Genomic DNA, 12,626 nt, shown 5'->3' with positions numbered 1-12,626 from the left:
AGGCCCCTCAGCCCACGATGTTGTGCTGAACTAATTAAACCAGTAATTAAAAGCCTAACTAAATGAAACCCTTCTGCCTACACAATGTCCATATCCCTTCATTCTCTGCACACTCATGTGCCTATCTCAGAGCCTTTTAAACACCTCTGTCTTGTCTGCCTCTGCCTCCACCCCTGGCAGTGCATTCCAGGCACCCACCACTCTCTGTGTAAAAAAACACTTGCCCTGCACATCTCCTTTGAACTTACCCCCTCACCTTAATACTAATTAGACACTTCAACCCATCGCTAATATTTTTCTAGCTAATAAATAAAAGTATTAAAAATGAAAAAAAACAGTTTGTATATATTTTAATGTTTAAGGTTTTGGAATCGGGGTAGGGGTGGAACCTTTCTTATTCAGAAACTGGCTCTGCTTCAAAGGTAATTAGAATGAGAGGACAGAAGAGGCCGGTACTTGTGCTGTTAATTGTGAGTGCGTTTGCCTCTGTGTGTTTGTGTGTGTGACTAGAACAGAATCAGACTACAAAACCAACTCAGGTTATGATTGGCAAGCTCTAGCCCACTAGCAGTGACCTCGATTGACTCAGGTAAACGAGCTCTCCTCCAGCTGCTTAACAATGAAGCCCCCTAACATTGGAGATTATAATTTAGAATTGTTTAACAATGGCAAAAGCAATATTATTTTGCATGCACATTTAAAAAATATTAGGATAAATCTGCTGCTGTTGTATATGGCACTGAATGTGTCTGTTCAAAGAAGATATTCGCTTCCATTTCCCCAATGCGTTTTGGCACTTACTGCATTGTAAATAATGGAAAGTTACGCCTTTCAGCATGTTGAATCCTGACGTCAGGACTATGGAAACTATCCTCTGGCCTCACATTGTGTTTCTCATTTATTTAATAGCATCAGCTGATGTGGCGCCAGAGAGGAACCGCCCAGTTTAGTTTCAATGGATGAAACGCATTCACGCAGGCACCACCCCACTCTTCCTAGCTCTTCTCTCCGCCCCCTCCCCCCACACATATATACACATCCATGCCCCTCCCCACACAAGCAAGGAAATCTAAACAAATTGAATGGGTATCGCTTTATTGCTAGAGTTGAAACACTTGCGATTAAGAGTTCACTGAATGTGCAGAAATATCAGGATGCTCTGAAGCTATCGAGGGCTTTTAAAAAGTGATGTAAGTTAACAAAAGTTGATCGACTTGGGCACCGTGTTTGTAATTTTGCGGTGTACTATCCGAAATGCAATGAACAAATATTTTAAAATACGATCTCCCATGTTATCCCGCGTGTTGACAAACTGTGGATTTTCGAGTCCTTAAGTGTTGTATTTTGATCAACCTTTAACAAACCGTGATGAATAATTTTATTATGGAAAGGAAAAAAAGTGCTGAATAGGCCCCTCCTCTTCCCCAGCACATGACTGACTGAAACTGACAATAAACATTACATCAGCGGAAATTCCTCATCAAAACACTACTCTTAAAGGGGGCATCGTTGGCAGAGGAGGAGGATGCACTCACACATGCAGGTGAGATTTTTTTGCAGACTCGTTTTAGAAATGGTGGTGCCCCACTTCGAAGGTAGCTCCTCCATTTTAGGAAGATAGGAACATAATGCTCCAGGTACCAGACACAGTCTCATGTGTCTGCAGGAACAGGAGTCAGTCAGTTAGGCCTCCAAATCATTCACTAGCATCATAGCTGATCTGTTATTTAATTGCAAATGCTCCTTATTTTGTCTCATATTCCTTTATCTTTGGTTATATAAAACAAATTATTTCAGATTTAAAATGAGCATCCTGGATTGTCAATAGCTCGCCAAATTGCATTTAGAACATCGAATAATACAGCACAGGAACAGGCCCTTCTGCCCACAATGTCACGCCAAACTAATTAAGCTAATGACAACTAATCTCTTCTGTCTGTACACAGTCCATAATCCTCCATTCTCTACATATTTATGTGCCTTAGAGCCTCCTAAACACTTCTGTCATATCTGCATCCACCACCACCACCCCTGGCAGCACATTCCAGACGCCCACCACTTGGTGTGTACAAAAGAACTTGCCCCGCACATCTCCTCTGAACCTTCTCTCTCACCTTAAATGCACGTCTCTAGTATTAGACATTTCAATCCTGGAAAAAAGATACTGACTGTCTATCTATGCCTCTTATAATCTTATGGACTTCTACCAGGTCTCTCCAAAGCCTCTGCCGCTCCAGAGAAAACAACCCTAATTTGTCCAACTTTCTTTATAACACATGCCCTCTAATCAAGGCAGCATCCTGGATTGGATTACGTAATTCCTTTCACAATCTCAACACATTTTAAATTTTAAATTCACTGTTGTAATGAAGGAAACACAGCAGCCAATTTATACACAGCAAGATCCCAGACAGCAAGATGATACCAAGCAGACAATTTGTTCAATGACATTTGCTGAAAGATAAATATTTGCTAGGACACTGGGGCAGCTTCTTAACATGTATACACACCTCTTTTTAATGCCTCATTCAACTCATGGCAGCCTGGCCTAATAACTGTTTCCAACTCTGTTTTTCTTACTGCTCTTCATGGACTATCTGGTGATAGTCAACAGACCATCTTGTCCACGGGTCAGCTTTCCTTGTCATCTTTCAAATCTATGCCTGCTTTTCCTTCTAATCGGCTTTCCATAAGGATCCAACAAGGATCTGTCCTTGACTCCCTCCTTTTTTTTCATCTTCCTGCTGATCCTTTGAAATCACACTTTCATGACCCCATTCCATTCTTAGAGTCATTAAGGCATTGAAGAAGGTCATTCGACCTGTCCAGTTCTTGCCAGTCAATTCAATTCCCCTACTATTTCCCCCATCCCCCAAGTGTCTGTACTGTTCCCTTTTGAAAGCCCTGATTGAATCTCTCTTCAACTTCATTACAGGTGGTAACATTTTGCATTTAAAAATAATGCTTCTTAAATCCCTGTGATTTTAAATTTGTGTCTCCTGATCTGTGAATGACCTGGTGATGGGACAGTGTCTCTGTATTTACGTTGTGTAAGCCCATCATGATTTTATGCATTTTTATGAAATCCTGCCTCGGCCTTATTTTGGGGAGAAACATCCTCAGCCAATTCAGTCTATCCAAGGAATCCGTCATGTCTGGAACCATTCTCGTAAAACCTTTCTGCACCTTCTTAAGGACCACTCACAACTCCTCTATTACTTTTGCTTTCTCACCTGCATTTCTGCTACCCAACATCAGATGAAGAGAAACTTCATCCAAATGATATCATTGTCTTTGGTCCCTGCCATATGTTCTATTTCCCAGCTATCTCACTCCTTTGCAATTGTCTTTGATCCTGAGTTGAGCTTCTGGCTCGGATTATCCATTATTACTAAGAGATTATCCATTATTCCCATCTCCATCACATCACCACTCCCATCCCTGCCTTAGTTCATCTTCTGTTGAAACCCACAACAATATTCCTTATTTCACTCAACAAACAACATACTGGAGGAACTCACCAGGTCGTGCAGCATCTGTGGGAGGAAAGAAATTGTCGATGTTTTGGGTCAAGATGCTGCATCAGGACTGAGAGTGGAGAGGCGAGATGGCCGGTGAGAAGGGGAGTGGCAAGAAAGGATTCTGAGCTGATTGGTGGACTGAGGAGGGGTGTAAGATGACAGGCAGGTAGTGCCAGGTAGGGGAGGTGAGTGGAGTTGGAAGACAGTGGCAGGTGGATGATGGATGGAGGCAGACAGAGAGAGAGAGAGAGGAAAAAGGGAAAAACAACAGATGGAGCAAGGTGGGGGGAGGGGAGGGTGAAGGTAGGAGACTGCTGTTGGAGGGAGATAAGCAGCAACACAAAGGGTGGCCAGTGCTAGATTCTCGGATAAATTGGTAAGAATAGGAACCATTAGGGGAGAGGTGAACGACAGTTGAAACCAGATGGGGTGGGGTGGGGTGGGGGGGGGAACTTGTCTGTGAAGTGAGTGGATGGAGCCAGGAGGCAGAAGGGGATGAAGATGGATGTAGAGAGGCTTGGGGGGGAGGGGGGTGGGGAGGAGGACAAAAACGGGAGGACTGGAGGATCAGAAGGTGGGGGGGGGGAGGAGGGTAAAAAGGGGTGTTACCTAAAATTGGAAAACTAAACATTCACACCATTGGGTTGTAGACTACCTGGGCGGTTGCTCCAGATTCCAGCATCTGCAGTCTCTTGTGTCTCTCTTATTTCAATGATAGTTTACTGGATAAAAATCATGACCCCAGTTCTGTGCTTTTCTCTCACTTTTTTGTCATACTAAATATTTATTTTAGAATAAAACAAAAAAATAAAGGTTTAGTTTACCAATTATTGCACATGAGTCACTCAGGTGCCTACCAATCACGGAAGGGCTTGAGTTTGCAAATGGATATTGTGCTTTTTCTCTCCAAACACAGCCTTGGAAGAGGGGCAGAAAATCAAGCTGAACAAATCCCAGATGGCCAACCTCCTGGACCTGTTAATAGCGACTTTGGCTAGCACCTGGCAAGGAGATTCTTGGACTGTTCAAAAATCAGGATTGTGAGACTGGGTGTAAACAGAATTTGAGGATTGGCCACTTTGATAAAGTTTCTAGGTCTCAATTTTTTTTTAACATTGGCTAAAGGTATTAGCTAAATGCAATCTAGAAGAGACTCTGTATTTACTGATCTTTACAGGATTTGAGTTTATCATTGGAAGTTATAAGCCACGAAGAGAGATATTCAGCTTGGACCTATCCTTGCGATTGGAATTGAAATCAACTAAATTAGCACACTCTCAATTATTTTTGTACTGCATAGCTCAGGACAATTGCTGGACAATGTCTTTTCCCATCAGTAAGGCAAAACAACAGAAAGGTAATCACCTTCCCTCTTTTCGGGATCCATTGTGTTTTAAGGTGTGCACCTGAAATTCTTTATGACGTGGTGGGGGGGGGGGAGGAAATGCGGACGGTGCCGCTTTAAGAGCGTTTTGGTGACGGCTTCTATTCAAATAAAGCTGTGGCGGGCTCGGACGCCTATTGGCCAAGATTTGTCTGTCTGTGGGCGGGGTTTGCGCCTTCGGAACGCCTGTGGCGACGGTGATTGGCCGGCGTCGAGTCGCTTGGGCGGTATAAATAGCGTGCTATTTTTAAACGGTTACTATTTCCCGGAGCGGCGGTGGCGCGGTACGGTGAGCGGAACGGAGCTCACAGGCGCCTTACGGCCATCGGTTAACAGGGGACCCCCCCCCCCCCCCACCACCCCATTGGTCTTAGCTTCCCAGCTCATCCCACAGGGGGAATCGGCTGACATCTCGGGGGAGTCCCCGTTCGGTTACCGGGCGCGGAAAGTTGCGAGCCGGATCATGGCGTTTAAGGTGGAGGCGCACCGCATCATGACCATCTCCCTCGGCAAGATCTACTCGTCCCGGGTCCAGCGCGGTGGCATCAAGCTGCATAAGAACCTGCTGGTGTCGTTGGTGCTTAGGAGCGCCCGGCAGGTCTACCTGAGCGAGCAGGAGGAACTCTACCTGCAGGCGCAAGGCCAGTTCCAGCCGGCGGGCGGCCAGCAGCCTCCCAACTGGGCCGAGATGGAGGAGAGGATTGCCGGCGAGAGCCCGTGCGAGCAAGGGCCGGGCCGGGCGGAGGCGACGGAGAGGACTGAACCGCAGGAGCCGAGTTGGGCGGAGGCGGAGAGGACTTTGTGCCCGCCCTCCCAGGACCAAGGTCTGGAGGCGAAGGCCACCCAAGAGCAGCACGTCCCCCGCCAGCCCCCGGCGGCTTGCGCCCAGCAGCTGGAGGCCAGGGTGTCCCGAGAGCCTGGCTCTCCTTCGGGCTGTGGCCGGAAAAGGAGGAGTGGAGAGCAAGGGGGCGCCGAGCCTGAAAGCCCGCTCAAAAGGCCCAGGACCGAGCAACATCTGACCATCCCGGCCGCCACCCACCAGGAGGAAGAGGAGATGGAGACCTCCAACGTCTCCAACCTCATCAACATCTTTGGCTCCAGTTTCTCTGGACTCCTGAGCAAAGAGGAGAGTGACGGCGAGAGCGGGCAAATTTGTTGCGATCAAGTGCTGGGGAACATGGGCTCCTGGAACAGGGCGATTGTCGCCTTCTGAAAGCTTCGTCCTTTGGGACGGGAGTGATAGAGACCAGGACTTTGTCGGCTTCGACTGGTTCTCACTTCTGGAGCATGTGCAACGGCTGGGGAGGTTTGGTTCGAAGCATCCTGCACCTCTCTGAAAAGGCGCCCTCAGCACCACGTGGAGAGCAGCTTCATTCACCACCCCCAATGAGGAAATGGAAGGATAGGCGGGCCCTGACAGGCGTGTTCAGACTCGGGCGGAGGACATTTCTTTGAGTTGGGAGTTCCTGTGGATTTTTTTCTGGTTTAATTGTGTAGCTTTGCAGCCCGACTAAATATTGAAAGGTAGCAAGAGTACTTCGAAGTTTTACTGTATATCGAAACCAAATACAACTTACTGAGTCAGTTGCCTTTTTCCGTCTGTTCTACGCCCTTTCGCAGATATTAATTTGCATTGGACTCGTACTGAGCAGTTTGGGCACACTTCTGTACGTTTTATTTACGTCTTTGTTTTATAAAGACAAGAAAAGTGTTCGATTATTATCCGTTTTTGTATACTGTTTTCATTGTTGTATGAATGGTGTAATTTACAATAATTAAAAGGTTATTTTAAATCTTGCTCTTTGGGCTTGTTTTCCTGTACCTACGCATGGGACCTCAATGGGTTAACTCTGCTGCCGTTGTACTGACTGGGGGAGGGGAGTTTCCTTTGTGGCTATTGTTGGGAGGAATGCGTTAGGCTCTTTAAAGAGACAGTGCTGCTTTTGTCAGCTCTAAGTAGGGTAAAGTTCACCCAGCTCCAACCGCAACTTTTTTTTAAACATAACCACCCGCCCAGAGTTGGCAAATTTTTCCACTTTCAAACGGGCTCTCTCGAGTGGCTTTTCAATGAACGTTAAGTGTTGCAACCACTTTCCTCCACTGCCCCATTCCACGTCGTCCTGTTTAGGGACTGGTTATAAAATTGTTTCCTCCCATTTTTTTCTCTTTGTACCCTCCCCCACCAAGGAAAGTTGGTTGAATTTTCGGTTCCGGCGGTGTTGAAGCTATATCCTGCACTAGGATTTGTTTGCGTGATCAGGAACAGTGGGGTCCAGCATTCTTCTCTTCTTCCCCCCCCCCCCCAAAAAAAAACAATCCGCTAGCAGTTCACTTTCATCTTTACTGTTTAGCTTTTTTTGTGCTGAAGAAAATTGGGTTAAGAGGGACAGAGGGTTGTATTTAAAGTGGCTGAGCAGATACCCAGGAGCACAGCAAGAAATGCATGGATGGGACTTCTGGTAACCTGTAGCTTGTGTATTGCATTCTGGGTGGAAGTTTAGGGCACAGTTGAACTCGTTACCCTGGGCTTCTCTCTCGGATCACTGGCTTTGTGATGCCCCCGGCCATGTGCGATCTAAATAGGCCTCAAATGCGTCTCCAGCCCAAGTATATGCTTTAATTTCAGTTTGGTCTATTAAAGCTGTCAAGAGTACTTGAATAGCCATGAACTGCTTTTGGAGAGTCTTGGATATAGGTGCTAAATGAGTTTTTAGCAATTTTGAATTTAAACTACTTGAGTCTTCAATAGTAAGTGATATCTTGTGGCATACTGATGCCAGCTTTTTTGTTAGAATGCTGGATTTTGTGATTGGTTACCTTAGTTCTGATCTTGGTTTCACTAGTCACTGATGTTCAATTTGCCAGCTGGATCAAGTAGGAATGGTAGCTTGTTTAATTTTTGAGCTTGTGGGCACTGGGACTAATTAACTACCCTACTTCATACACCAGTGGCTCAAGGGCATTCTAGTTGGTAGGACTTGGACAGTGGGTTCTGCCTTTCACTATCTGTACCTTGCAAAAATGTATTTTAATAATTGGGGAAATTGTATATCAAAGAATTTCTGGTCCTTTCAATCCAATGTAAAGCAATTATATTAGATCTTGAAAACACTTCCTAAGGGTTAATTAAAGATTAAGACCAAGTCAATAGCTCGTGATGAGAGATGTGGAACCAAGTAAATTGCAAGGAGGTAAATTATAGATGGGGAAATGGGCTCCCTGTTCTTGAGCATTGTCTTGTAACTGCTGAGACTAATTGGTTTAACTGGTTATGCATGTCTCTTTTTTTGGATATGGTAACTGGGTGTAAAATCAAAAAAAAACTGCTGGGGAAACAGTGGGTCAAACAGCAACTGTAGAAGCAAAGGAATGGTTGATATTTTGGGTCAAGACCCTGCATTCCTTTCCCCCACAGATGCTGCTTGACCTGCTGATTTCCTCCAGAAGCTGCTTTTTTTGCTCCAGATTCCAGCATCTGCATTCTCATCTCCAGCTGAGTGCAAAACTTGTCCATTAAATTTTCTCCATGATCTTGATAGTTGGGGGTCTCTTGATCTTGCATTGACTGCATTCCTTTGGAAGAACATATAGAATTGAGTGTTCTATTGGCTGCAATATTTTGGAGCAAGTTTATGCACATTAGAGTTACAATAAGTGTCTAGTTTAAGAGCACCACAGTAGTGCATCAGTCAGCTGCTGTCTCACTTCTCCAGTAAACAGGCTTGATACTGACCTTTGTACTATCGTATAGAGTTTGCACGTAACTGAATTTCCCCAGTGTTTCCTCTTGCATTCCAGTAGGTTGATAGGGTAGGGGCAACTTGGAGCAATGTGGGTGGCATGAGGGATGGTGGTTTGCTGGATGCTGGTGAAGGCACTTGACCAAGTGGCCTCTGATGTTGCAAGGAAACATAGGGGTTTGATATTGGGTGAGCTCAGTGGAACTGGGCCTCAGGTTATGAAGGTGTTAAGGAAATCTGATAAAGAGAACAGGAACTGGCCCTTCAGCCCATGATGCCAATTTAGACTGCACATCTGGAACATGGTCTATAATCCCTCAGTACCTTGCCTATTCGCATGCCTGTCTAGATGCCTCTTGAATGTTGGTATTATGTCTGCTTCCACCACTTTGCTAGGCAGCACATTCCAGGCACCTACCACTTGCACATGTGTATAAATACATATACTTTAAAACAACAATTTGCCAAGTAAGTCTTTTAAACTTTCCCTCTCACCTTAAACCTATGCCCTCTAGTATTTGACATTGCCTCGGGGGGGGGGGGGGGGGGCTGGGGGGAGGAGAGTAGAGAAAGACTTGGCTATCTACCCTGTCTATGCCTCTCATAATTTTATATAACTGTGTCAGCCTCTGCTCCAGAAACAACAATACAAGTTTGTCCAACCTCTTGTACTCTAATCTAGGTGAACCTCTTCTGAACCCTCGCCAAAGCCTCCACATCCTTCCTGTAATGTGGTGACTAGAACTGAATACAATATTCCAAATGTGGCCTAACCAAAGTTTTATACAGTTGCAATATAACTTCCTAGCGCAGTCCTGATGCAGGGTTTTGACCAAAATGTTGAGAGTTCCTCCTTCCTCCTCCTCCCTTCCCCCACCCCCCACAGTTGCTGCTTGATCTGCTAAGTTCCTCCAGCAGATTGTTTGTCGTTCCAGCATCTGCAGTCTGTCTCAATTGTGTTCCAAACTTTTTACTCAATATCCCAACTGATGAAGGCAAGAATGCTGTCTTTACCACCCTGAGGAGCTATGTACTTGCACCCCAAGATCCTTCTGTACATCAATGCTCCTAAGGGTCCTGCCATTTACTGTACACTTCACTCTTCCATTTGACTAGCAAAGTGCAACACCTTGCACTTCTCTGGATTAACTTCCATCTGCCATTTCTCTGCCCATGTTTCCAACTGACCTATATTCTGCTGAATCCTTTGATAACCTTCCTCACTATCCACAATTCTACCAATTTTTGAGTTGTCAAACATGTTCAGAATTCGGTGTTTTGAGGAAGTAAAGCTTCCTTTTGTTTGGTGGTCCTGCAAGTCTGGTTAGATTGCTCAAAAGAACAAGAGTTGAGGGAGATTTTCCTTTTCAGTTGTTAGGAAATGGCATACTTGGTGAAAACAGGGCAAAATCTGTCCTAGCTTTTAAATGTTATTGAATATTTGAAGCCACTGTGGATGATGAGGCTAAGTGGATAATTTAAAGGTCTGAATAATGAGTTTCTGCTTTGAGGAGATCTAGATTGCCTCACACCCCCAGTAACCTTGACCTTGGGTGCTGTATGTGTGGAGTTTGCATGTTCTCCCTGTGACCCCATGGGTTTCCTCTGGGTGCTCTGGTTTCCTCTCTCATCCCAGAGAGGATTGGCAGGTTAATTGCACACTGTAAATTGCCCCCCAGTGTGTAGGTGAGTGGTAGAATCTTGATGGGGGGGAGTGTCAATGGGAATGCGGGGAAAATAAAATGGGATTAATGTAGGATTGGTGTAAATGGATGCTTGATGGTTAGCATAGACTCAATGAGTTGAAGGGTCTATTTCTGTGCTGTATTTCTCAATGACTTTATAATTGATCTAGGGATGTCCTAGACATTTTAGATCAATGAAATAAGTTTTTGAATTGTATTCCATGTAAGGAAACATGGTATAATTCTACAGGCAACACTAAGAAAAGTGATCAGATTTCCTCTATGCTCGGCTGGAGGTGGGAGGTACTGTAACTCCTGGTTCTCCCAATTCTCTGCAATAGGGCCAAGGGATATTTTACAACATTCATCATTTACTGTCTGTCAATGGGAGGAAATCAGTTCCTGCCAGCGTGGACTGCAACCATGCTGGCAAATGAGGATTTTTGAATGTTTGTTTTGGCTACTGATTCCCTTTGCTGCATTGATTCAGTCAGGACTGTGCACTCGATTCCCTGGATGAGGACCACATCTAGTCTCCATAACCTACTCGATGATGCAGGTTCACTCAGCTGGATCAAAGAAATCTGGGATTTTTTTTTCCAGTGCCTGGGTCAAGATAGGGAGCATCTGATCCTTGACTATGCTTAATCACTGCCTTGTCTAGCCTATAAGAATCAAGATGCTATTTTCTAACTTAGCTGGCTAAATCAAGTTTTGTTGAGGCTCCTTGGCATGTTCTCAATGCCTCTTTTGGAACCTGTTTACTGTAACTAGCTACTAACGTGAGTGGCTGAGGGTTTCCACTCCCCTCTCCATCTGGTCTCTGAGCAGCTTCATGCATCATCTGGTTTTGCTGTAGATAACACATGACTGGGTGTTGCAAAGGCAGCATTTATTGCCCATCATTAATTGCCCTTTTGGTGCTTGTGGTGAGTTGCTGCCTTGCACAGCTGAAGTGGTTATAGTGAGGATAAACTCAGCACTGTTGGGTAAGGAATTTCAGAATTCCGATCTAGAGTCTGTTTTCAAGTGGGCGTAGTTAGAGAACTTGAAGTGGGTCATGTTCTCAGCACCTGTTCCCTGTATTTCCTGGTGGCGGAGGAGATTGCATGTTTGAGTGTACTGTTGAAGTGTTGCTGCAATGCATCTTGTCAATAGACCTGCACTTGTAGTGGAGGGAATGAGTGTATAAGGTCGGGGACAGAGATGATCAGGCACAGTTTTGTCATTGTGTTATAAATATTGTTGTACTTTACTCGTTCAGTTACATGGAAAGTATGCCATCGTACTTCTGACCAATACCTTATACATGGTGGAAAGGAGTTGAGTCACTTACTGGATACTCGGCCTGTGACCTGATCTGGTAGCCACAGTGTTTACATGGCTGGTCCCATTTAAGTTTTTGCTCAATGGTGAATCCTAAGGTGATGACTTAGTTACCCTGAGGAACATTTGCAGCAATGTCTTGGGGTTTGGTTGATTGAACTCGAACGGCTAAAGCTTCCATTATACAAGAATGGCTTCAGCCAGTGGCAAGTTTTCCTCTCAATTTCTATTAACTATTAATAAATCTCTGATGTTACATTCAATCAGATAAGTATAGTGATGACAAGAGTAAGTTAGAGGGAAAATTTCAGAGTTTGATAATGTAAAATCAAGGCATTGTTAAGGAAAGGGAAAGAGGAATATGAGTATAGACTAAAGTGAAAGGTGACAACAGACTGTAAGAGCTTCTATGAGTATGTGAAAGGGAAAACATTAGCTGAATCTAATGTGGATCCCCTATAGCTGAGAAATACACCAGGAAATAAGGAAATGGAAGAGAAATTAAATGTTTTCCTTCTCTTCAGGGGAAAAAGGTGCAGAAAGCCTAGAAATGTTGGAGGACTACATGTCTAGAGTGAGTGAGGAGCTCAAGGGACCGGATGACCTGCATCCTATAGTTTTGAAGTGGATGCACTGGTTGTTATCTCCCAAAATTCGATAGATTCCAGTGTGGTTCCTACAGATTGGAAAGTAGAAACTCTAACTCCACTACTTGAAAAAGAGGAAGAGGGAAAACAAAGAATTATAAACCAGTTAAAACAAAGGCTAGGTAACTTGACATCGGTAGTAGGAAAAATACTGGAATCAATTATTAAGGAAGTGCTAACAGCGTACTTGGAAAATAATGATAGGACTGGGCAAAGTCGACATGAATTTATGAAAGGGAAATCATGTTTGATAAATCTGTTAGAATTTCTTGAACGTATTTAGCAGAATAGTTAAAGATGAACTGGTTGATGCGGCGTATTTG

The 12,626-nt window shown here is 44.5% G+C and overlaps 1 protein-coding gene across 1 annotated transcript; it reads left to right on the top strand.

The window, feature by feature from the left end:
- The first annotated feature begins 1,082 nt into the window (after nucleotides 1–1,082).
- Nucleotides 1,083–6,702, top strand: ier5 (immediate early response 5). Its single transcript, XM_052011136.1, has 2 exons — nucleotides 1,083–1,543; nucleotides 4,438–6,702. Exon 2 carries the CDS (start codon nucleotides 4,940–4,942, stop codon nucleotides 6,116–6,118), a length of 1,179 nt encoding a protein of 392 aa, XP_051867096.1. The 5' UTR covers nucleotides 1,083–1,543; nucleotides 4,438–4,939; the 3' UTR covers nucleotides 6,119–6,702.
- The last annotated feature ends 5,924 nt before the right edge of the window (nucleotides 6,703–12,626 follow it).

The sequence above is a fragment of the Pristis pectinata genome, chromosome 3, assembly GCF_009764475.1.
Source record: "Pristis pectinata isolate sPriPec2 chromosome 3, sPriPec2.1.pri, whole genome shotgun sequence".
NCBI classification, from domain to species: Eukaryota; Metazoa; Chordata; class Chondrichthyes; order Rhinopristiformes; family Pristidae; genus Pristis; species Pristis pectinata.
The sequence above is the reverse complement of the archived record's forward strand: the minus strand, read 5'-3'. Positions and strand labels throughout refer to the sequence as shown.